At 38.0% G+C, this 17,697-nt stretch overlaps 4 protein-coding genes and 2 non-coding genes across 7 annotated transcripts; 3 read left to right on the top strand and 3 right to left on the bottom strand.

Annotated features, from left to right (window-relative positions):
* The first annotated feature begins 436 nt into the window (after positions 1-436).
* Positions 437-3,122, top strand: LOC125211640 (PP2A regulatory subunit TAP46-like). Its single transcript, XM_048111518.2, has 9 exons — positions 437-596; positions 670-792; positions 991-1,077; positions 1,203-1,307; positions 1,505-1,666; positions 1,786-1,821; positions 1,928-1,999; positions 2,284-2,564; positions 2,662-3,122. Exons 1-9 carry the CDS (start codon positions 501-503, stop codon positions 2,912-2,914), a joined length of 1,215 nt encoding a protein of 404 aa, XP_047967475.1. The 5' UTR covers positions 437-500; the 3' UTR covers positions 2,915-3,122.
* Positions 3,123-3,349: 227 nt separating this feature from the next.
* LOC125211132 (phytolongin Phyl2.2-like) lies at positions 3,350-5,043 on the bottom strand. The gene has a single exon (XM_048110836.2). The coding sequence runs from the start codon at positions 4,741-4,743 to the stop codon at positions 3,958-3,960; it is 786 nt and encodes a 261-aa protein (XP_047966793.1). The 5' UTR covers positions 4,744-5,043; the 3' UTR covers positions 3,350-3,957.
* Positions 5,044-5,509: 466 nt separating this feature from the next.
* Positions 5,510-10,481, bottom strand: LOC125213649 (soluble starch synthase 1, chloroplastic/amyloplastic-like). 2 transcript variants are annotated; one of them, XM_089068665.1, is made up of 15 exons: positions 9,956-10,481; positions 8,896-9,251; positions 8,706-8,783; positions 8,402-8,526; positions 8,085-8,166; positions 7,589-7,762; positions 7,313-7,394; positions 7,141-7,232; positions 6,988-7,050; positions 6,815-6,904; positions 6,601-6,725; positions 6,419-6,527; positions 6,277-6,332; positions 6,138-6,177; positions 5,510-6,058 (listed from the first exon to the last, which is right to left on the bottom strand). In XM_089068665.1, exons 1-15 carry the CDS (start codon positions 10,245-10,247, stop codon positions 5,900-5,902), a joined length of 1,923 nt encoding a protein of 640 aa, XP_088924791.1. In that variant the 5' UTR covers positions 10,248-10,481; the 3' UTR covers positions 5,510-5,899. The 2 variants fall into 2 exon arrangements, with proteins under 2 accessions (XP_088924791.1, XP_047970261.2); XM_048114304.2 differs by having other exon boundaries at positions 8,896-9,254; positions 9,956-10,479.
* A 614-nt stretch (positions 10,482-11,095) lies between these two features.
* On the top strand, positions 11,096-11,195 carry LOC125217237 (small nucleolar RNA snoR69Y). Its single transcript, XR_007175654.2, has one exon. It is a non-coding gene; the product is annotated as a small nucleolar RNA snoR69Y (small nucleolar RNA).
* Positions 11,196-11,246: 51 nt separating this feature from the next.
* LOC125217246 (small nucleolar RNA snoR53Y) lies at positions 11,247-11,329 on the top strand. Its single transcript, XR_007175663.2, has one exon. It is a non-coding gene; the product is annotated as a small nucleolar RNA snoR53Y (small nucleolar RNA).
* An 843-nt stretch (positions 11,330-12,172) lies between these two features.
* LOC125213734 (protein IQ-DOMAIN 21-like) lies at positions 12,173-14,647 on the bottom strand. Its single transcript, XM_048114439.2, has 5 exons — positions 14,455-14,647; positions 14,277-14,376; positions 13,398-13,673; positions 13,008-13,328; positions 12,173-12,915 (listed from the first exon to the last, which is right to left on the bottom strand). Exons 2-5 carry the CDS (start codon positions 14,364-14,366, stop codon positions 12,391-12,393), a joined length of 1,212 nt encoding a protein of 403 aa, XP_047970396.2. The 5' UTR covers positions 14,367-14,376; positions 14,455-14,647; the 3' UTR covers positions 12,173-12,390.
* Between the last annotated feature and the right edge of the window lie 3,050 nt (positions 14,648-17,697).

The raw sequence follows: 17,697 nt of genomic DNA, 5'->3' as shown, positions 1-17,697 counted from the left end.
ATTTTATTTATTTTTTGTTGTGTAATGATATAAATAATTATTAGCACCTCGAATTGTTGGGACGGGCCATGCAATAAATTGGAAGTCGATTGTTGGTACCACTATCATATAACTTACCACGTGCCTTAGCAATTCAAAGGACTGATCTGTGTCCCATTCGATGCAGCCGATATTGAATTTTTTTAGGTACATTTAATGCGACCATTTCCAACATCAGGTTGAACTTATTTCCTACTCCTAGTAAATAATGTTATGTTTCTACTGATATTTTATTTTTTTTTTAAAATGGATCTGGATTTAAATGAAATGGGCTGTAATTCTTTTAAAATGAAAGGGCCTTAATGGGCCATTTAATCCAATCATAAAAATGGGCTTAGCCGAAACGCTACTGGGCTAGTCACTAAAATACGCCCCGGTGGTGCACGATTTCTGTTTCACTAGCACCTCCACTTTTAATCGATTGGCATAGGCGCCTTCTAGATTTTGATTTGTGGTTTCCGATGGTGGAATTGAATATGGACGAATTGTCTCTTCCTCGAATTCTCGAGCAGGCTCGGAAAATACACCAAGCCGCCTCCGATTCTTCCGTCGATCAGGTTTCCGTTGATTGTATTCACATGCTTTGGATCTCAATCTGGATGAGCTTATTGAGTTACTTTTGATGATCAGGATACTGTGAAGAAAGGTTGCGAATTGTTGAGGAAATGCGAGGAAATGATTGGGAAATTAGGGCTGTTTTCGCTTAATGAGACGAAAGAGGATATCAGTACTGCAAATCTCAAATATATTCTCGTAAGTGTTTTTTTGCAGCATGTTAATCAATAAGTATCTTGTTAATGATTTAACATAATTATTTCGTTATTTGACACCCAAAATGTCAGCATCACATTCTTTTTTGAGAGAACTACTACCTGATAGCTGAAAGCTAATTTAGGAGTACCAATCATAAATCATTCTTATGTGTTAAGCTGATAACTTTTTTTCATACAGGTTCCATATTATCTTGGTGAGCTAACTGAGAAAATTTCTGAGGAAGATAGGATTGAAATCCTAAAACTTTCACAGGCCAAGCTGAAGGTACTCATTTTTTGTGAGATCACAACCAATGATTCTCTGTGTTTCTGGTTTTTGTTCTGATCTGGATGTGGATCAGTAAAGCTATTCATATTGTAATGTTGGATTTGTCTTTGCCTTGCTATCAGGAATTTTTCTCCTTTTGTGAGGCAATGGAGCTTGTACCAAAAGAAGAACTAGAATCATTTGTCGAAGCTACGGGCAAAACATTTGCTGATAAGAGAGCTCAGAAGGTAGGTTTAGATATTTACTACTTTAGGAACCAATTTACTGTGTATGGCTCAATAATTTAAAGCTGGAGGATTTTTCTGATATTCTACTAATTCTTGTTTTAACAGAATGTGATGATGTATAACTGTACTGAACTGGATTGATTATCTGTTGGCACTCTGGTAGTAATGTGGCCTTTCTAACTATATTTGGTACTCAGATTGCACGCTTTAAACGTCAGAAAGCTGCTGAATCAAAATTGCTTGAAATAAGGGAGCGGAAGGAACGACGGGGCCGTTCAACTAGGGCATCTGCATTATCTACCCCCGTTGAGTCCGGCGAAGAGGATTTTGATGACGATGATGGGGAAGAGGAGAGGGAGGTCTGTTTGAGTCAAGGGTTGTAGACGTGTCATGGATATTGTTGCTGTATTTTGGTCTCTGCTTGTCTTTCTTCTGTCTCATTTCTTTATATTTCCTGATATAATGATTTTCTCCTCAGGCATGGCTGACCACCATCTCCTTGGCACTCTGCAAGGTTAGTATGGAATTCCAGTGTTAATAATCAATTTTTGGTACTTTTTATGTAGACATAGACTTCCCACCAGTGTTAATAATCAATTTTTGGTTCTTGTTCGTTACAGGCGTTTGATCTACTGGAAATGTTGAAGAGAGAAGAAGAGATGCTCCTTTCTGTTAGGGAAAGACAGTCAAAGGTATCAACTTGTAAAATGGAGCAACTTTAGATTTGAGAAATTGCAGTTATTGATCTAGATTTCAGAACTGTTGGATTAGTTTATTGCATCCATATACAAACTCATGTTCCTTGCAATGTGTTCATAAATTCTGCCTCTTTAGTTAGCTTAATTTCTTCCAGAAAGATGACAACATCAAACTGCTACATGCAGATTTGCTTGTGTTATCTTTGTGTAGCATATGCAAAAGCATTAGGAAATACATTTGAATGCAACTTATCTTTTGTGGTTACTCTCTTCCGCAGGAAGGGAATAATGAGCTTGCTCAGTCCATTCTTGATGAGCGTGCTGAAAAAGCAGAAGCCTGGCATCGTGATGCAGCAACAAGGTCTCGATTTACAAAACCTGCAATTCCAATCACCTGTGCTACTTTTGCTCAAGATGTGATTGAGGGTAGAGCGACGGTGTCACAGGCTCATGAACACAAGCATCAGCCGATGCTATTTGGACCTTCAAGCCTTGTCTCCAAAAACCCAACAAGTGAGAGGGAGAGAATCGCAGCTAAAGTTTTCCAGCCTCACTACAGGTATCTTAGTAATCACAAATCTGAACTGACAATAAAAAAGATGGAAAACTGCTGTGGTTCCTTGAAGGAGATCTCTGAAAGTTATTTTAATTGACAGATTACCAACCATGAGTATAGAGGAAGCTGGGTTAAAGGAGATGGAAATTATGAATAAGTGGCAAGAAGATACCAAGAAGTTCATTGAAGAAGCCAACACATCATGGCACACAGATAACAGGCTACAAAAGCCAGGTGAGGATGAAGATGACGAGGATGATGATGCTGCCCAAGATAAGGCAAGGGCCTGGGATGACTGGAAGGACGACAACCCTCGTGGGGCAGGCAATAAGAAGCTCACTCCATGCGGCTGATACTAATGTTACATGACTCCATGTAATCCACTAGTACAATATGTGACAATTTTTCTTCTCCAAATTTCAGTTTTGTCTAATTATTATTACTGTATTGTGATGTATAGTAAGCTTTATCTGATGAGTATAGAGTGTTGGAGAAACTCCCATCTTGCCCCATAAATTTATGATACTGAGACAAGATGCAATCAGTTAGGTTTTGAATTTATCTGCGTATCATCTCTATTAAGTTCTCAACTATAGAGACAAATACTACTAAGAAATTGATTTTATGGAAAATTGAAAAGCTTAAACATAAGACTAATTTGTTTATTTCCAGATTCCAATGTACTTCACCGCTGTATGTAACAATGAAGGAAATGGCACAGGTGAGAAACAGAGGATCCAATAAGCATAAGAAGATTGCAGGTAATCTCACTACAATAGATCAGAAACTGATAAAGCAATGGAAATTACCAGTCTCACATTTATACTTTAAAGTTGTGGCGCGATACAGATACAAGATCAAGACGAGCCAGAAACAGTTAGTCGCAATCCAAAAACATCTCACGCCATGAACCAACAAACAGAAAAACTCAATTTATACAAGACTCGAATAGCACAAATACAATCTCAGATCCTGCAACTCAGTTGGTGTTTCATCCCAGTCACAAGACTCACAACCAACCCGAGCAAAACAACACAGATTCAAGTTCATGTTGATTTTGTCCAAGCAACGCAATTGATCAAACACGAGGCCAAGATTCAAGCAAGCACACCACCACTCACAAAGCAATAGAGCTCAGCAACTAATCACGCGTTTGATCCACTACATTGAAAATTAGCTCCATAACACAGGCTGCTACACAGGGAATCCTATAAACGACGAGTTTGTATACACAAGAGTTTGAAGCACACAAATATACAAGGGAAACCAGATAGCGCATATCTAGCATCTTTGGATGATTTTCATTTCAATAAAGAAACTCAGCCAACATATTAGTATATTACCAGCTGAAGCAGAAGTATAAGCAATCAGCCAAATGTAATTAAACCAAGCTATTTCAGCTCTCCATGCATTTCAAGCCTCTGCAGACCCACAACCAGACAACAAACAAGATTGCACACGCAATCAAATCGAGCGAAAGAATCACCCAAACTTGCTTCTTCCAAACTTTCTTGGCCTTTTGATGGCAATTCAGTTCCCCGGAGTAGAGCCCTCTATTCTTATGCGAGGTAGGGCTGAACCCCGGGCTCGAACAGATGGCTGTGGCGTTGACACTGTTGTCATTAACCTCTTTCTCCCCATTTCTCCCACCAATCTTGAATTCTTCAAGCAAAGCATTCTTCATCTTAACAAACCCTTTGTCCCCACCAAGCCTGCTCCTTCCACGAATGGGGCCCGAGCCGCCATGAGAGCTCCCATTTCCCCCTATTCTCTGCCCCATTGGAGACTCAATCCCATCCATTTGATACAATGCCGTGCCAAGCAGCTGCCGGAAAATAGGGTTGAATTCGCCCTGGAAGCAATGAGAACTCAACCTGTCCAACTTGCTAACACCATTGAAATCCTTAACGAACGCATCCTTCACGCTCCCCAGAAACGCCAAACCCTCAGATTTCTCCAATTTATCGTCGTAGACCACGAAATACGAGAAGGGATCGTCGATCATGAAGGCGTAGGTCTTCGAACGGACGGTGTGGCTGAAGGTGGCGTGGAGCTTGGGCGTTTTCTCGAGGCATTTCACCGCGATCGCGCCGAGCTCGGCATCCTTGGAGTTGAATTCCGCTAATATGGAGGTCCCTTTCGCAATGCAGCAATAGTAGATCAGAGCTGGATCGGAATTCATAGCTCCGGAAAAGGGAAATTCGAGAACAAACGAGATCAAAACCCTTGTACCCCTTTCTCCGAATTCTTCTTTCTAAATATTTACAGAAGGAAGGAATCCAGATCCAAGTGTTGGTCGAAATTGGGGGAAATTGCGGAGGAAGAATTGAAATTGAGGGAGAATTGAGGGTTTGGAGGAGGTGGCTTAAGCCGTCGGAAAAGTACAAAATGGACAACTCCTTTTCCACCGGCCAAAAACAGATTCAACATTTATTTCTTTATTTATTTATCTTCATTACACTCTCTTTCCTAATAATCTTTCTTTTTTGGGATAATGTTAAATGAAATCATATTTACTCAAACTTAAAAATAGCAAAATTGCAACAAAATTTTGATCTTTTTGGGACGTGCTGATTAGTGTAATCCCAATTAGTGCAATCTGAGTCACCGCCGTCACAAGGCTAGGCCTAATACATTTGGTCTTCCAAAAATAGAACTTTATAGATTTAGTGAAGTTATCGCAACAAATATTGAACAAATTCACTTATTAGAAAACATTCATATGATCCAATTATGTCTAAAATCAATCAAAGCGTGAGACATAAAACACCAAATCACCAATCATCAGTTTTTTCAATATTTATTAAATAATTTTAATTTAATGCTTGCCAATCTATGCCCATTATTCAATATCTAGCTGAACTAAACAACAAAACCACCTCCTCTAAAATTTGATTTGTAACCATAACAAGAAATTTCAAATCAGAAGAACAAAAACCATCCCAAAATATTGTTGAATAATGAGTATATTGTGAGGGTTTGTAAATAGTTATCTTTGTTATACTTCTCATCACATTACCACCTGCTATTGACAATCCATTGTTTCATCAACATCTTCCATCTCTAGAGACTTAGCTTCAAGCAGAACTAAGCTTATCGAGCACAAACACAAGCACGTGTCGGAAGTTTGACATTGAGACGCAACACTCGAAAGAACGAGCTAGAGAGCTCCTACATTTGCTATGTTTTATATGTATGGTGTGACCATCCTCAGACGTAATAGCAAAAGAATTTTGAGCAGAATCAGCAACGAAATCCCCATTTTTTTTATTGCGTAGTGTAGCAAAAATGTGCAAGTTTTACCGCCTGCAAGCTGCGTTTTTTGTGTTCCTGCAGAGTCAGCCAGCATAAGGAGGATCGATGAAGGCCCAGCCGAAGACTTGCTCGTACTGAACTGCAGCGTTGTCCCACGACATGTTCTTCTCCATCCCACGCTTCATTAGTCCCTCCCACGAAACTTTGTGCTCTATGAACGTCGAAACTGCTATCCGTAGGGTCTGTAGAGACGAAATGACAGATGAGAAATCATACGGTATCAGGGCGACCGTTCATGTATGATCATGAGATAGAACTTACAGTCAATAAACTTTCTTTTGTTAGAGGAGAAAATGCCCACCTATGACAAAGCCCAAGAATTTTCACAAGTTAAGGACATACAAAGATCTTGCAATTGAAATGGTTTGAGTCGGAAAATGTCGATGGAAATGACACGTACCCGGTACCTTCACCAGTGCCTTCATTCGCATATGGATCAAAAGTTTGAACCGTGTCCTGATGAATAGAAAGGTGAGGTGTCAAATCACTTTATTCGATAAACTGAGAAAAAAACGCTCGTAGACCGCAGTGGGTGATCTCACTCTAAGTCCCCCGGTGCAGTGGACAACGGGAACAGTGCCATATCTCATTGCATACAACTGGTTCAGCCCACATGGCTCGAATCTTGAAGGCATCACAAGTATGTCACAGCTGCAAAAGCTCTACTCATATCAACAAACAATTACTCACATAGGGCAATCAGTTAGATTAAACATCAAATTACCCTGCTGTAATCCTATGAGAGATCGGGACGTTGAACCCAACCCAACCCCGATACTTGTCCTTATAAGTGGATTCAAGTTGCCTCATCCAGTCTTCATATTGTTTTTCTCCGGATCCGAGCATTACCTATAGTATAACAAGCTAGAGTTTAGTAACTTTATACACGTACAGCGATTTGCAGATATATCAACCGAACAAGGAAGTAGCAGTCTTACAAGTTGGACATCATCGTGCATAAGATCTGGGGCAGCTGAAAGAAGAATGTCGACACCTTTCTGGTAGTCGAGTCTCCCGATAAACCCAATCTGTGGAGACATCAAACTTTGAGAAAAACTTAGGCTTAAGTAACCCTAGTATTGACTAAATCATGGGAGAACTATATTCTCACCAGAGGAACATCGGGTCGGATTGGAAGACCGAGTTCTGCTTGTAGCGCAGCCTTACACTCAACCTGGAATGAACAGCAGCAGATAGTTAAGCTAGCTGTCATAGGCATACATTGATGTCGAAATAATATTAACAATTTTGGGAGCATCATAACCTTTCCAGAGAGGTCATCAATCGAGTAGAAAGAAGGAAGATGTGGATCAATAGATGGATTCCATTCATTGGTATCAACCCCGTTTGTGATTCCTGCAGGGTCGCATGTTATTATGAGCAGAACTGACTTGATTTGTTGATGCAGACATGTCATTATCATCGACACAACATACCTGTCAAAACTGATTTCCGACTGCTTAACAGCTCTTGCAACCCATATCCACCCTCGGGGGTGGTTATTTCCCAGGAGTAACCCTGCATGAAAAAACAAAAGAGAATAATAAAATGTGATAATTACCAGAAAACAGGAAGGCGGTGAAAGTTGAGGACTTGGTTTAGGGTCAATGTGACCGAAGAAAACTGATACCACTCTTTGTAACGCCATAGCCTACTGACGCCTTACCCATCCCAATATGATCGATATCACATGATTTGTATCATAATATTACCTGGCTTACTGTCACTATCCTGTCAGCAGTGACTATAGCAGATTTCAGAACATTGACTGCTTCGCCAGGGTCGAGAGCATGTGTCCTCGCCCAAGTTGGGAAAACCCATTCTAGCGCCTTGTACCACCCAGGAGGCAATCCCAGATTCTTATACGTGACTGCTGGCTCCACACCCTGAACAATAAATAGATAGATCGTGTATTGTTACTACTAAATGAAGATAATCAATGTCATTTACACCTCGTCAGTCATCACTGTTCTTCAAACAAGGCAACAAATAAAGGTTTACAGTTTATGTTGAAGCATGTGGGTTCTCTAATGAAATACATTGTGCTTGACCACATGCCTCCTCGTGTTTTTATACATCATTACATATTAACACAGACACTTGCACAAAGACAAGGAGTAGTATGCAAAAAAAGAACTACAGTAGTATGTAAAAATACCCACGTCCCTTTGTAACTCTCCAACTTATCTGACAAAAAACTGAACTCACCTGATGGGCTAGATTATGAATCACAATTATACTCCGTGCATCCTTGTATACACCATGTGGACGATATTTTGCAGCTAAGAGCCTAAAATCATTGAACAAATGGAAATCACAATTTACATCCACTCGAAGGCAAATTATGGTTAAAGAAAAACATTACTAATCATCACATGGTACTGTTGAAAGAAAACCCTTTCTTAGTCTATTTAGTACTTGTTAATCTGCTCATGTAGTAGTAGCTATGCTTAAGGCGAAAATTATAAGACCTTAATAAGGAACCATGAATTGTTCATAAAAGAGAAGATGTAAAGGTCACGTACACAGGAACTAGGCCAGCATGCCAGTCATTTGCAATAAATAGACATTTTTCTCCATAAGTATACCCTCCCAGCGGCAGCACTAAGGGAGCCTCACAAGCTGCGTGACAAAGCAAAGTGAACCGGAACTGTTCACGAAAGAGGGTAAAGATTATAAAAAAAAGTGTATTGTTGTTATCGGATAGTATAAACTTGATACTGGAAATGAATATGAAGGCATATGCTCTATTCTTAATAAGATGCACAGACTCATCAATTACTTTTGAGTGCAGATCGTATTTATATATCTATGAGACCAGCCACTTACCTGATTATCACCAAAAGCACCAAAACTATCACCATATGGAGTCCCAGGTCGATGGTATGAGGGGTGGTCGACAAAGACCTAATATATGAAAAGCCAATGTTGGTTATGGCACAAGATATACAATTGAGCAAGTTAAAGACGGATATCTTTAGATACAACTCAATAATAGAAGATAGTTGAATCTATTTACCCAATCAACTCCAGCCCTGTATTCATGTAAGAATCCAACCTCCTGCACACCACCAAAGCAATGGATCTTGGTCGGCCTTTCCATATCAACAGCATTCGCAAACTTTTTATCTGATAAGCCTCCAACCAAATATCGAGGAGAGACGACCATTACACGGTGACCTCGTGCAGCCAATGCTATCGGTAAAGAGCCACAAACATCACCCAAGCCTCCGGTTTTCGAATATGGGGCTGCTTCAGAGGTCACAAAAACCACATTGTAGGTGGTGGTGGGTGAAGTAGTATCACTAGTGTTGATTTCTTCAAACAGCTTATCCGCTTCAGCTTCTTGAGTTTCCAAGATTCTTTCATCACTGACTGCTGCAATCGGACATACTTATCCTTAGAACTTGGATTGCCATAATATTCCACGGAAAAGTTTCATCTAATTAAAATACCCTGAAAAAAGTACTCATGCAGCTCAATCCACAAAAAGAACCTAAAAGAACCTAAAAGAACAAGACACTACACTCTCTACTTCAGCTCTTACTTCCCAAGTTTCTATCTCATTCGAGATTTTCCTATAACGTTGTTCAATTATTCTTGATCTTGACAACGAGGACACAAATACTACAGCATGATTACAACCTTTTTCCACTGGAAAGCCAGAAATGGAAGAAAATGGAAGAGAAACAATGATACATAAAACTAAGTCTTATTCAAGCCAAGGAATCACTCTGTTTATTTATTTATGAGAAACATGAAACTGTAATCACACTAATATTTAACTCATTAAACCAATAGTATAATATCCACCAGCAGTTCACTGAAGATGAGTTTTTCTCGCCTACCACACATGCAAGAGAGAGCGACATTACATCATCATTATACAGAAAACGACAGGGATATTTAAGAAAGAGGGACATTAGACCAATCCCACTAAGTTTCAACAGCAGATTCATTTCAATGAATCGAAGTCATAAACCCATCCATACTCTTCTAGAACAAAAACACACACATAATTCAATATGAACTCAATTGCGCCGATGAAAAACTAAGAAGGATTTTCTCCCAATTCTGACCAGAGTGAGGAATCAAGTGAAAGCCAACAACAGAGCCAGTCCCATCCCTCTCAGCTCCCAGAAAAATTCCCTGCTCCTTCTCCTTATTCTGGGCATTACCGCTTCCCCTACTCGCAATCTCACCCTCTTCCTTATACGATCTCGCTCTAACACAAAAGGACCGATCTTTTCTCTTCCCAGATAACAAAGAAGCAAAGCCCACCTGCCTAACACCGCTAAAGCAATCAACGCCGCTGTTTTGAACCAATTTTACGGCGAGATTTCTCCCAGGGGCGATGTGCAGCGCCTCCATGGGAGGTGGAGGAGAAACGTAGAAGAGAGTAGCCGAGTCAAGAAGAAAGGAATTGAAGAAGAAGTGAATATGAAGGGAAATGTTGAGGGAACAGCGCACACAAAGTAGCCATAGGATCTGATGAAAGCGCGAAAAAAAACAGCTGTGTCATGAGAGAGGGCGATGGAACGGCGCCGTTTGGAAGCCTGTGAAATTTAACGTGTGACACGTGTCAAGTTATGTTGGCGATCATCTCGTGATACTGAAGCTGTGGTAGTTACACGCTGTCTATCTATCTATACTTGCTATTTAAATATATTTTGTTGTATCAACTTGCTAAATTCGTCCTATAATCTTTTGAGTTTTACATCTTCACAAGTTGATGCAAATTTCAGCCACCAACAGTCTCCGACAAATGGAGATATCATTGTCAAGTCCGAATTAGTATGGAATTCGCCAAATATGCTAACTCGGGTTGGGAATAGGCCCGAATCTTACTTATGACCTTGTTTATTGAGTAAGTCTTTAGTGGAAGACTTATTTTTCTTGGAAATGGACTCAATTGACTGATCAATTAGTAAGATCTAGTGTGAGTTAATTTTTATTTCATCTAATAATTTATCAATCGAAATAATGCAAGTTTAATTGAATACTAAAGATGGCCCAAAAACATTACATTATGAGATGGGCCGAAGACTCAAGCCCATCTGCTGCATTGCAAATTAGGAACCCTAACTCTTCCCGCTATTTAAATCCCCACCCCATATTCTTCACTATCTGCATTTCACAGCCTCTGTTTCGTGGAATCATCCATTTCAATTTGTGATTTGTTACAGTTTTGTGTTTGTGAAAATGGTGGTTGGCGTTTTTGCGGTGATGATAAGATTGATTAATCCCAGCTCATTATGAGACCTTCTTTGTGTAAGGTCAGGGAAAATAATTACTTCTCATATCTATCTGAGCATTTCGATCCCTAATTTTTTACATCTTTTTTCTTGTTTCAATTCGTCCCTCTTTGGCGTTCCTCGTGATGGAATTTAAACCATGCTAATACTGAATATCTTGTGATTGATATCGATTCTTTCGAAATTCTCTGAAGGACGCCTTAAAATTATTTTAAGTTCAATATTTCTCTCTCTCAAATTCGTTCTACTTTCTGTGATTGAAAGAGAGATGCCTTTGAATTATTGATTTAATTTGAATTCATTGATCATCTGACACTGTATTGTTGTTTCACGATCCAATTTCAAGCTTATGAAAAGAACATCGTCTTCGAGGGGTTTGATTTCCAGAATCTTCGATATAAAAACGAACTACTCCTAATTTCGATGTCAACCATTGTTAATTTAAATAATTTATATATTAATCATAATTTAAATTAATAAGGAAACATTAAAAGGAATAATTATCGATATTCCGATTGGAAAGATGATTCCTTCCGTATCACTAATCGAATGGCTTAAATATTTACCTTTATTCCAATCATTAATCGAATGGCTTAACTATTTTCCATGTACATGAAATATTTGAATCATCTTGAGCAAAAATGAGTCTTTAAATTGACAGCAGTGTGTGACCAAGAATAAAAATATCTTCTACTACTCCCTATTATAAATACAGTGGAAATATCACTACCGGTCATACTCAAAATGCTGGTCTAGTGATATAATTTTTTTTTATTAATGTTACTAGTAATTTTTTAAAATAAAAACTAAATGAATCGCACTATATTGAAATTGAACCTATTTTTCTGAAAAATTAATTCCTATTTTATGATGATGAATTGGTGATGGTTTTATCATACTTCATTTATTTGATTCAACAAATACTAGATCGATCCAAATTCCAAACACGAAATTTGGTTCTCAAATCTCAACTTCTCATAATAAAATTGAGATTAATAGAATAAAATATACATGTAACCAGAAAACGAGCAGAAAACGAGATAGGTAAACGTAGGTCAATATTAGATGCAATAATCCCAAAGTTTAGGTTCGAAACTCATGACCATTAACGTCGGAACAAATATACATTTTTTTTTAGTGGAGATGTTCACAAAATTATTTATTTCACAACGTTTTATCATAAGTTAATAGACTTGATCACACAACAGTCTTGACTCATGATATTAAGATGAATACCAACATTATTAATATGGATAATATCACACGAAAGTATGTCTCGAGCCCGATGAGTATGCCCGATCCTCACTGCTGGACTCCGGGCTGCACATCCACTTAGCCGTGCCGCGATCTTTGGGGTTCGGGCTTCGTTGAGCCTGATAAATTGTCCCTCCACCCGAACTTGACGAGTCGTATCCATTGACTCTCTTTGTAGACGAATTCCACTGTACTCCCGGCAGCTGGCTGGGCTGTTTAGTCGGCCCTTGAGTCCGTACCTTTGCTTTCGCGGATTGTGTCGGGGCCATGTAGCTAGGGACGTCCACCATGCACCCTCCTCGCGTTCGTGCTTGTGTTCGTGTATAGGGGCTTGATTCGATACAGTCTCCGCTTAGTCGACCCATAACCAAGTCCATTTCAACCGTTTTCTCAGAAATGTCGTCGCGCGCCACCACCTGTCGGGTGTGGTAGGGTTGCGACGCCATCCATCGCTCCAGCCAATTCCAACCCCACTGCGACTTTTCATGCCCAACATTGTGCTCATTCATATCAGAATGTAACATTTGTTGCTGACAGCAATAAGTTTAATATTAGATACTATAATTCAAATAAATTTATGATTTTAGAGACCAATATCTTTAAAGTTAAACATCTTTAGAACCTGGTTGTAGGCTAGAGCATAGGCAAGAGCTCTGTCCCTCTTGACTTCAAACTCATGCAATTTTCTTGTAGGGCTATTTCTCATTCTACTCCTACCCCATTCTTCACTCTCAAACTTCTTCCTCTGCTTCTCCTCCTCCTCCAGCTTGCCCCGAAGCTTGGCGTGGGTGAGCTGGAGCCTACGAGCACGAACGCGTGCTTGCACGCGCACAAGCGCTTGCATGCACCGCATGGTCATTTGCGCCTGCTTCCGCACGTTGTGACCCCTAACGAGAGCCTGCAGCCTCACCAACCCCTTGAGCGCGCGCAAAGCCCTCCTCGCCTAAAAATCGACACCACTATAAGCCCACACGGCCCAATTCAAAATGCATCAAACACACACTTCACTAACCAGATATCCTCTGTAGTGGGCTTGTATGCGCGTTGCGGCCCTATCTTCCTTAGACTGGCGGCCGTACCCAGCCAGCCTAACCACTTTGGCAGCCGCCTGTGCGGCCGCCACTGCTGCCTCAGCCGCGGCTGCTGTGGCCGCGGCCACAGCCATGGCATGGCTCGGATCCTCACCCACAGGGGAGGACTCTATGCTCTCCCCGTTGGTGAACCCGGGGGAACTCTCGAGGGACACCTCCTCCGGAGCTTCATAGTGCCATTTCTCCACTTCTTCCTTCTAAATCATCAAGAAACATGAACAAACCTTCCATGATCAGTCTCATGTTAATTAAGGGTCAAGATTTGCACTAACATATGCATTTTCATCTCTCAACATCAAGATCAAACAAAACTCCAAAACTTTACAAGATCTATCAATAGAAAAAGCATAGGTTGTGAGTGAGAAGTGAGTCAAGCAGAGCACATGATGAAAGTGGGGGGCTTGGTTGGAAGGAAAGCAACATGTGAGAGAGTTGAGGCCATGGTGTTCTTGTTTTGGCCTTTTCTTCATTTGGGACCATACAAGTGGTCACCATTCTTACATGATTGGATTTGGATACACCATTAATCTTTAATGATAACATTATTACAACCAAAATTAACATTAGCTTCTTGATTACTGAAGATAATCCCGATTGCTCTATCCCAAAATGGAGGATTTGAATTTGATGGCATTTAATAAACACTTTCACAAAGATGGTAATGTGGGAGAAATGATGTACTAACAAACACAAGTTTCATCAAAGTATGCTAACTGATCATCATTCATCACAAAATTTGTCACTTTGTCACATACATATAGAGGAAAGAGAGTGATGAACATTCCAAGCAAAAAACTAACCTTTTTTTCAGGGGATTCTTTGGTGGGAGACTGCTTGAAGACTTTCTTCACCGACGAAAACCAGCCGCCTCCGCCTCCTTTCTTCCCCATTTTCCGGCGACTGAAAAATTTACATGATCATGTAAACATACATTTTAAAGAGAATAAACATAGAAGAAATGATGATGAAGAAACAAACCAGAAAGGCTAGTGATCCTGCGCCATGTTTGTTTCAACTTTGTGTCTATTTCTTGATATGTGAAAGATTTTAAAGCGCTCCAACTAAATGAAACCGTAATACTATTATCAGCATGTGACTAAAATTAAAGAAAAATAAAGGGGAAAGGCAGTACATGTAACAAAATGTGTACACATGATTTATGGGTATATATTTGGAGAGAGGGAGAGAAGTAAAGTGATGGCCCGCGCACTTGCTATAGTATTTAATCTTTCTCACGGGGGTAGCTGCACCATTACAGTTGTGATCACCCAATGGGAATATGACACGTGTCGGCTGCATGCCCTCTTCACCAGGTTACTAATATACACATTCTTCAACATTTCTTACACTTACCAATATCCCTCTTCTCAATGTTATCACTTATCATAAATGCTACACTTGATGATGAAGAATATCGAGAAACATGTAGTATGATATGCTCACTTGATAAATGATTTGATCAATTTAGTGCTCCATCTCACATTTAAATTATTGTATTTTATTTTAGGATAAAATAGGAGGTAGCATTGCATGCTAACCAAATAGACCCCTACATTAAAATGATGGTGTTAAAGAAAGCATGGCACTACTTTAGAGGTTGTGTCAAATTAAAAAAAAAAATTGTGACTAAATTGATTTGATTTGATTTTATTTTGGAGTTGGTGTGGCCATTAAGCTCGCATATCACATTCATCTCTAAACATCATTAAAAAAATAGGTGGTGTACCTAAATAATAAAGACATTGGCACTTAAAAACTAAAATAAGTTAAATAGTATATTTAGTTCATTTTTTACTCCATATAGTATGAAAAATTCCATTAAAAGATAAAGCTACCAATAACATTTTGGTGATTACTAGATGAAGTCCTCAAAAGGCAATTAAAAGATAAACAAGATATGTATGGATACTTATTTCTATCTCAAACAGAAATGTTAAAGTATCAAATATATGCAATTATATGAAAGATTGAATTTACAATATCATGAGACTTTTTAAATGTCAATTATCACTAAACAAGATATTATAATTAGGAAATATATAGGACCACAATGTCAAAATTAGAAAGCTGATATTTTAGATTCAAGAAAATGAATTATAACAACAACTAACAAAATGGGATTATTTCCAAAAACTATCATCATAATTATTTAGGTTGTCGGGTGTCTTACTAAACACGCTTGTCAAGATAAATGTCAATTTTTCTACCTAATCAAACATTTCCTTCTCCTCATTATTATTATTATTGAAAAATATTACGTCAAATATAATACTTACATGAGCACTGTTATATATTTCTATACTAATATTTGAATTCATTAATTTTTTATGTTACTAAAAATCAAATATCGATTTGTTCATTTTCTTTACAGCTTCAAATAAATAAATAAAATGATAATCGAGCTTTGGATCCAATTCAACTTATAAATTTGATAAAACAATTCAACTTTCCTCTCGAAATATGCAGAAATTTTGTGTATGCTATAATGCTATAACATAAATTGTCTTTCGAATAATTGAATTATATATGTTCTCTATTTCTCAAATAGGTAATTTAAGCTTTATTCGAGAATTTCTATTTTTGTAGCTTATGGGTATTTATAATATCGAAAAAGTAAACATTAATTAGACGAATGTTACTATCAGCTAGAATGAATGGTCGGTCAAGGCAATCGAGCAGTGGGAAAAAACACTGTATAAAATTAAATCATGCACATAAATTCTAAATTAAGTTTGCTGAGCTGTGGAGTTTCATTTTCACCACCAGTTTTATGATATAAAAAATGTAGTTGAATCGCTATAAAAATCAATGAAGGCCCTCTAATTTAGGTAGACTCGGATTAATGCATTTTACTTACATTAAAAGGAATTTAATGATTTTGTTTAATTCTTTTGATTATCTGCCGAAACATTATGACGTTTCCTATAATTTAGTATACTAAGAGATGCTCGGGCATTTTTGTTGTTGTATTGATTTGCTAAAATATACTCCCTTCGTTCCACTTTAGAAGTTCCAGTTGAGAAATGTAAAAAAAAGTTGATGAAAAAAGATAGTGGAATGTGAATCCTATTTTTAATTTTAGTTTTATAATAAAATATGAGTGGAAAAATGTTAGTGGAATGTAGGGCCTAATACCATTTATGGAATATTCCAACCGGGACTCCTAAAGTGGGACACCCAAAAATGGTAAACCGAAACTCCTAAAGTGGGAAAGAGGGAGTATTACTAAATTAAACTTTGCTAATCAAATTATCAGTCTTAATCAATTTCTATGACAGATTAATATTTCAAATATGATTAGCTCGTAGGCATGATTTTTACAAAAAATTGGGGCTAGTTTCTAATTTTACTCATATTGATGAATTTAGGTCATAAAAAGAATGACTTGAAAGTTGTTGACATTAAATAATTTTACATTATTTGTACTAAAAAATGCTATCGATATTGCATTGTTGAGATCTTTTCAAATTTCGACAATATATTTGAATTTAACAAAATACTCAATAAAAATTCATGTTTTTTTTGAAAAAAAATGAATAGTTAATTGTCTACATTTATAGAGCAACCGATAGTGCATTATTGAGATCTTTTCAACAATACATTTAAATTTAATTAACTAAATAGTGAAGTGGTACTAAGTTCATGTATTTTAGAAGTATATAATTAAGAGTATCAACATTGTTAAAAAAGTACAATTGATGGTTAAAACTTAAAACATTGATTGATTATTCGATTAATGAATGAGTTGTACAAGAGTTTCTTTTTAAGAGATCAGCTGCATTCGGTTTGCATACTACCTGTTTGCGTTTTTGCCCATGTCGACTTTCCTCATGTTCCAATAATTCATCGAATGGAAGCTTCATAAGCAGGTAAATTTAGTGCTTGTGCAATCAGCACATGCTATATGTTTCATTTAATCACATAAAAAATGATCTTTGCACGAAAATCATAATGAATGCTGCTTGGTTTTGTAGATATACCACTGCCACTAGATAAATTGCCCTTGAAATTTATCGAGAAAGATAGTATATCGACTTCTGATGCCATGTAAGTCTATCTATATTCAGTCTTATCCGATTCTGGTAATACTGTGGCGTTTGTACGAGTAAGCAAGTTCAAATTAAGACACTTAATGAGGAAAATATTTTGGCCTTCCTCTGAAACAGGGGAAAGAATCTTGTTGTTTTGGTTTCAACTGGAAGTTAAGGTATTATGATAATG

The sequence above is a fragment of the Salvia hispanica genome, chromosome 3, assembly GCF_029641045.1.
Source record: "Salvia hispanica isolate PSC_SH4W2 chromosome 3, Shi_PSC_v1, whole genome shotgun sequence".
Taxonomy (NCBI): Eukaryota; Viridiplantae; Streptophyta; class Magnoliopsida; order Lamiales; family Lamiaceae; genus Salvia; species Salvia hispanica.
This window is presented reverse-complemented; position numbering and strand designations above follow the sequence as displayed.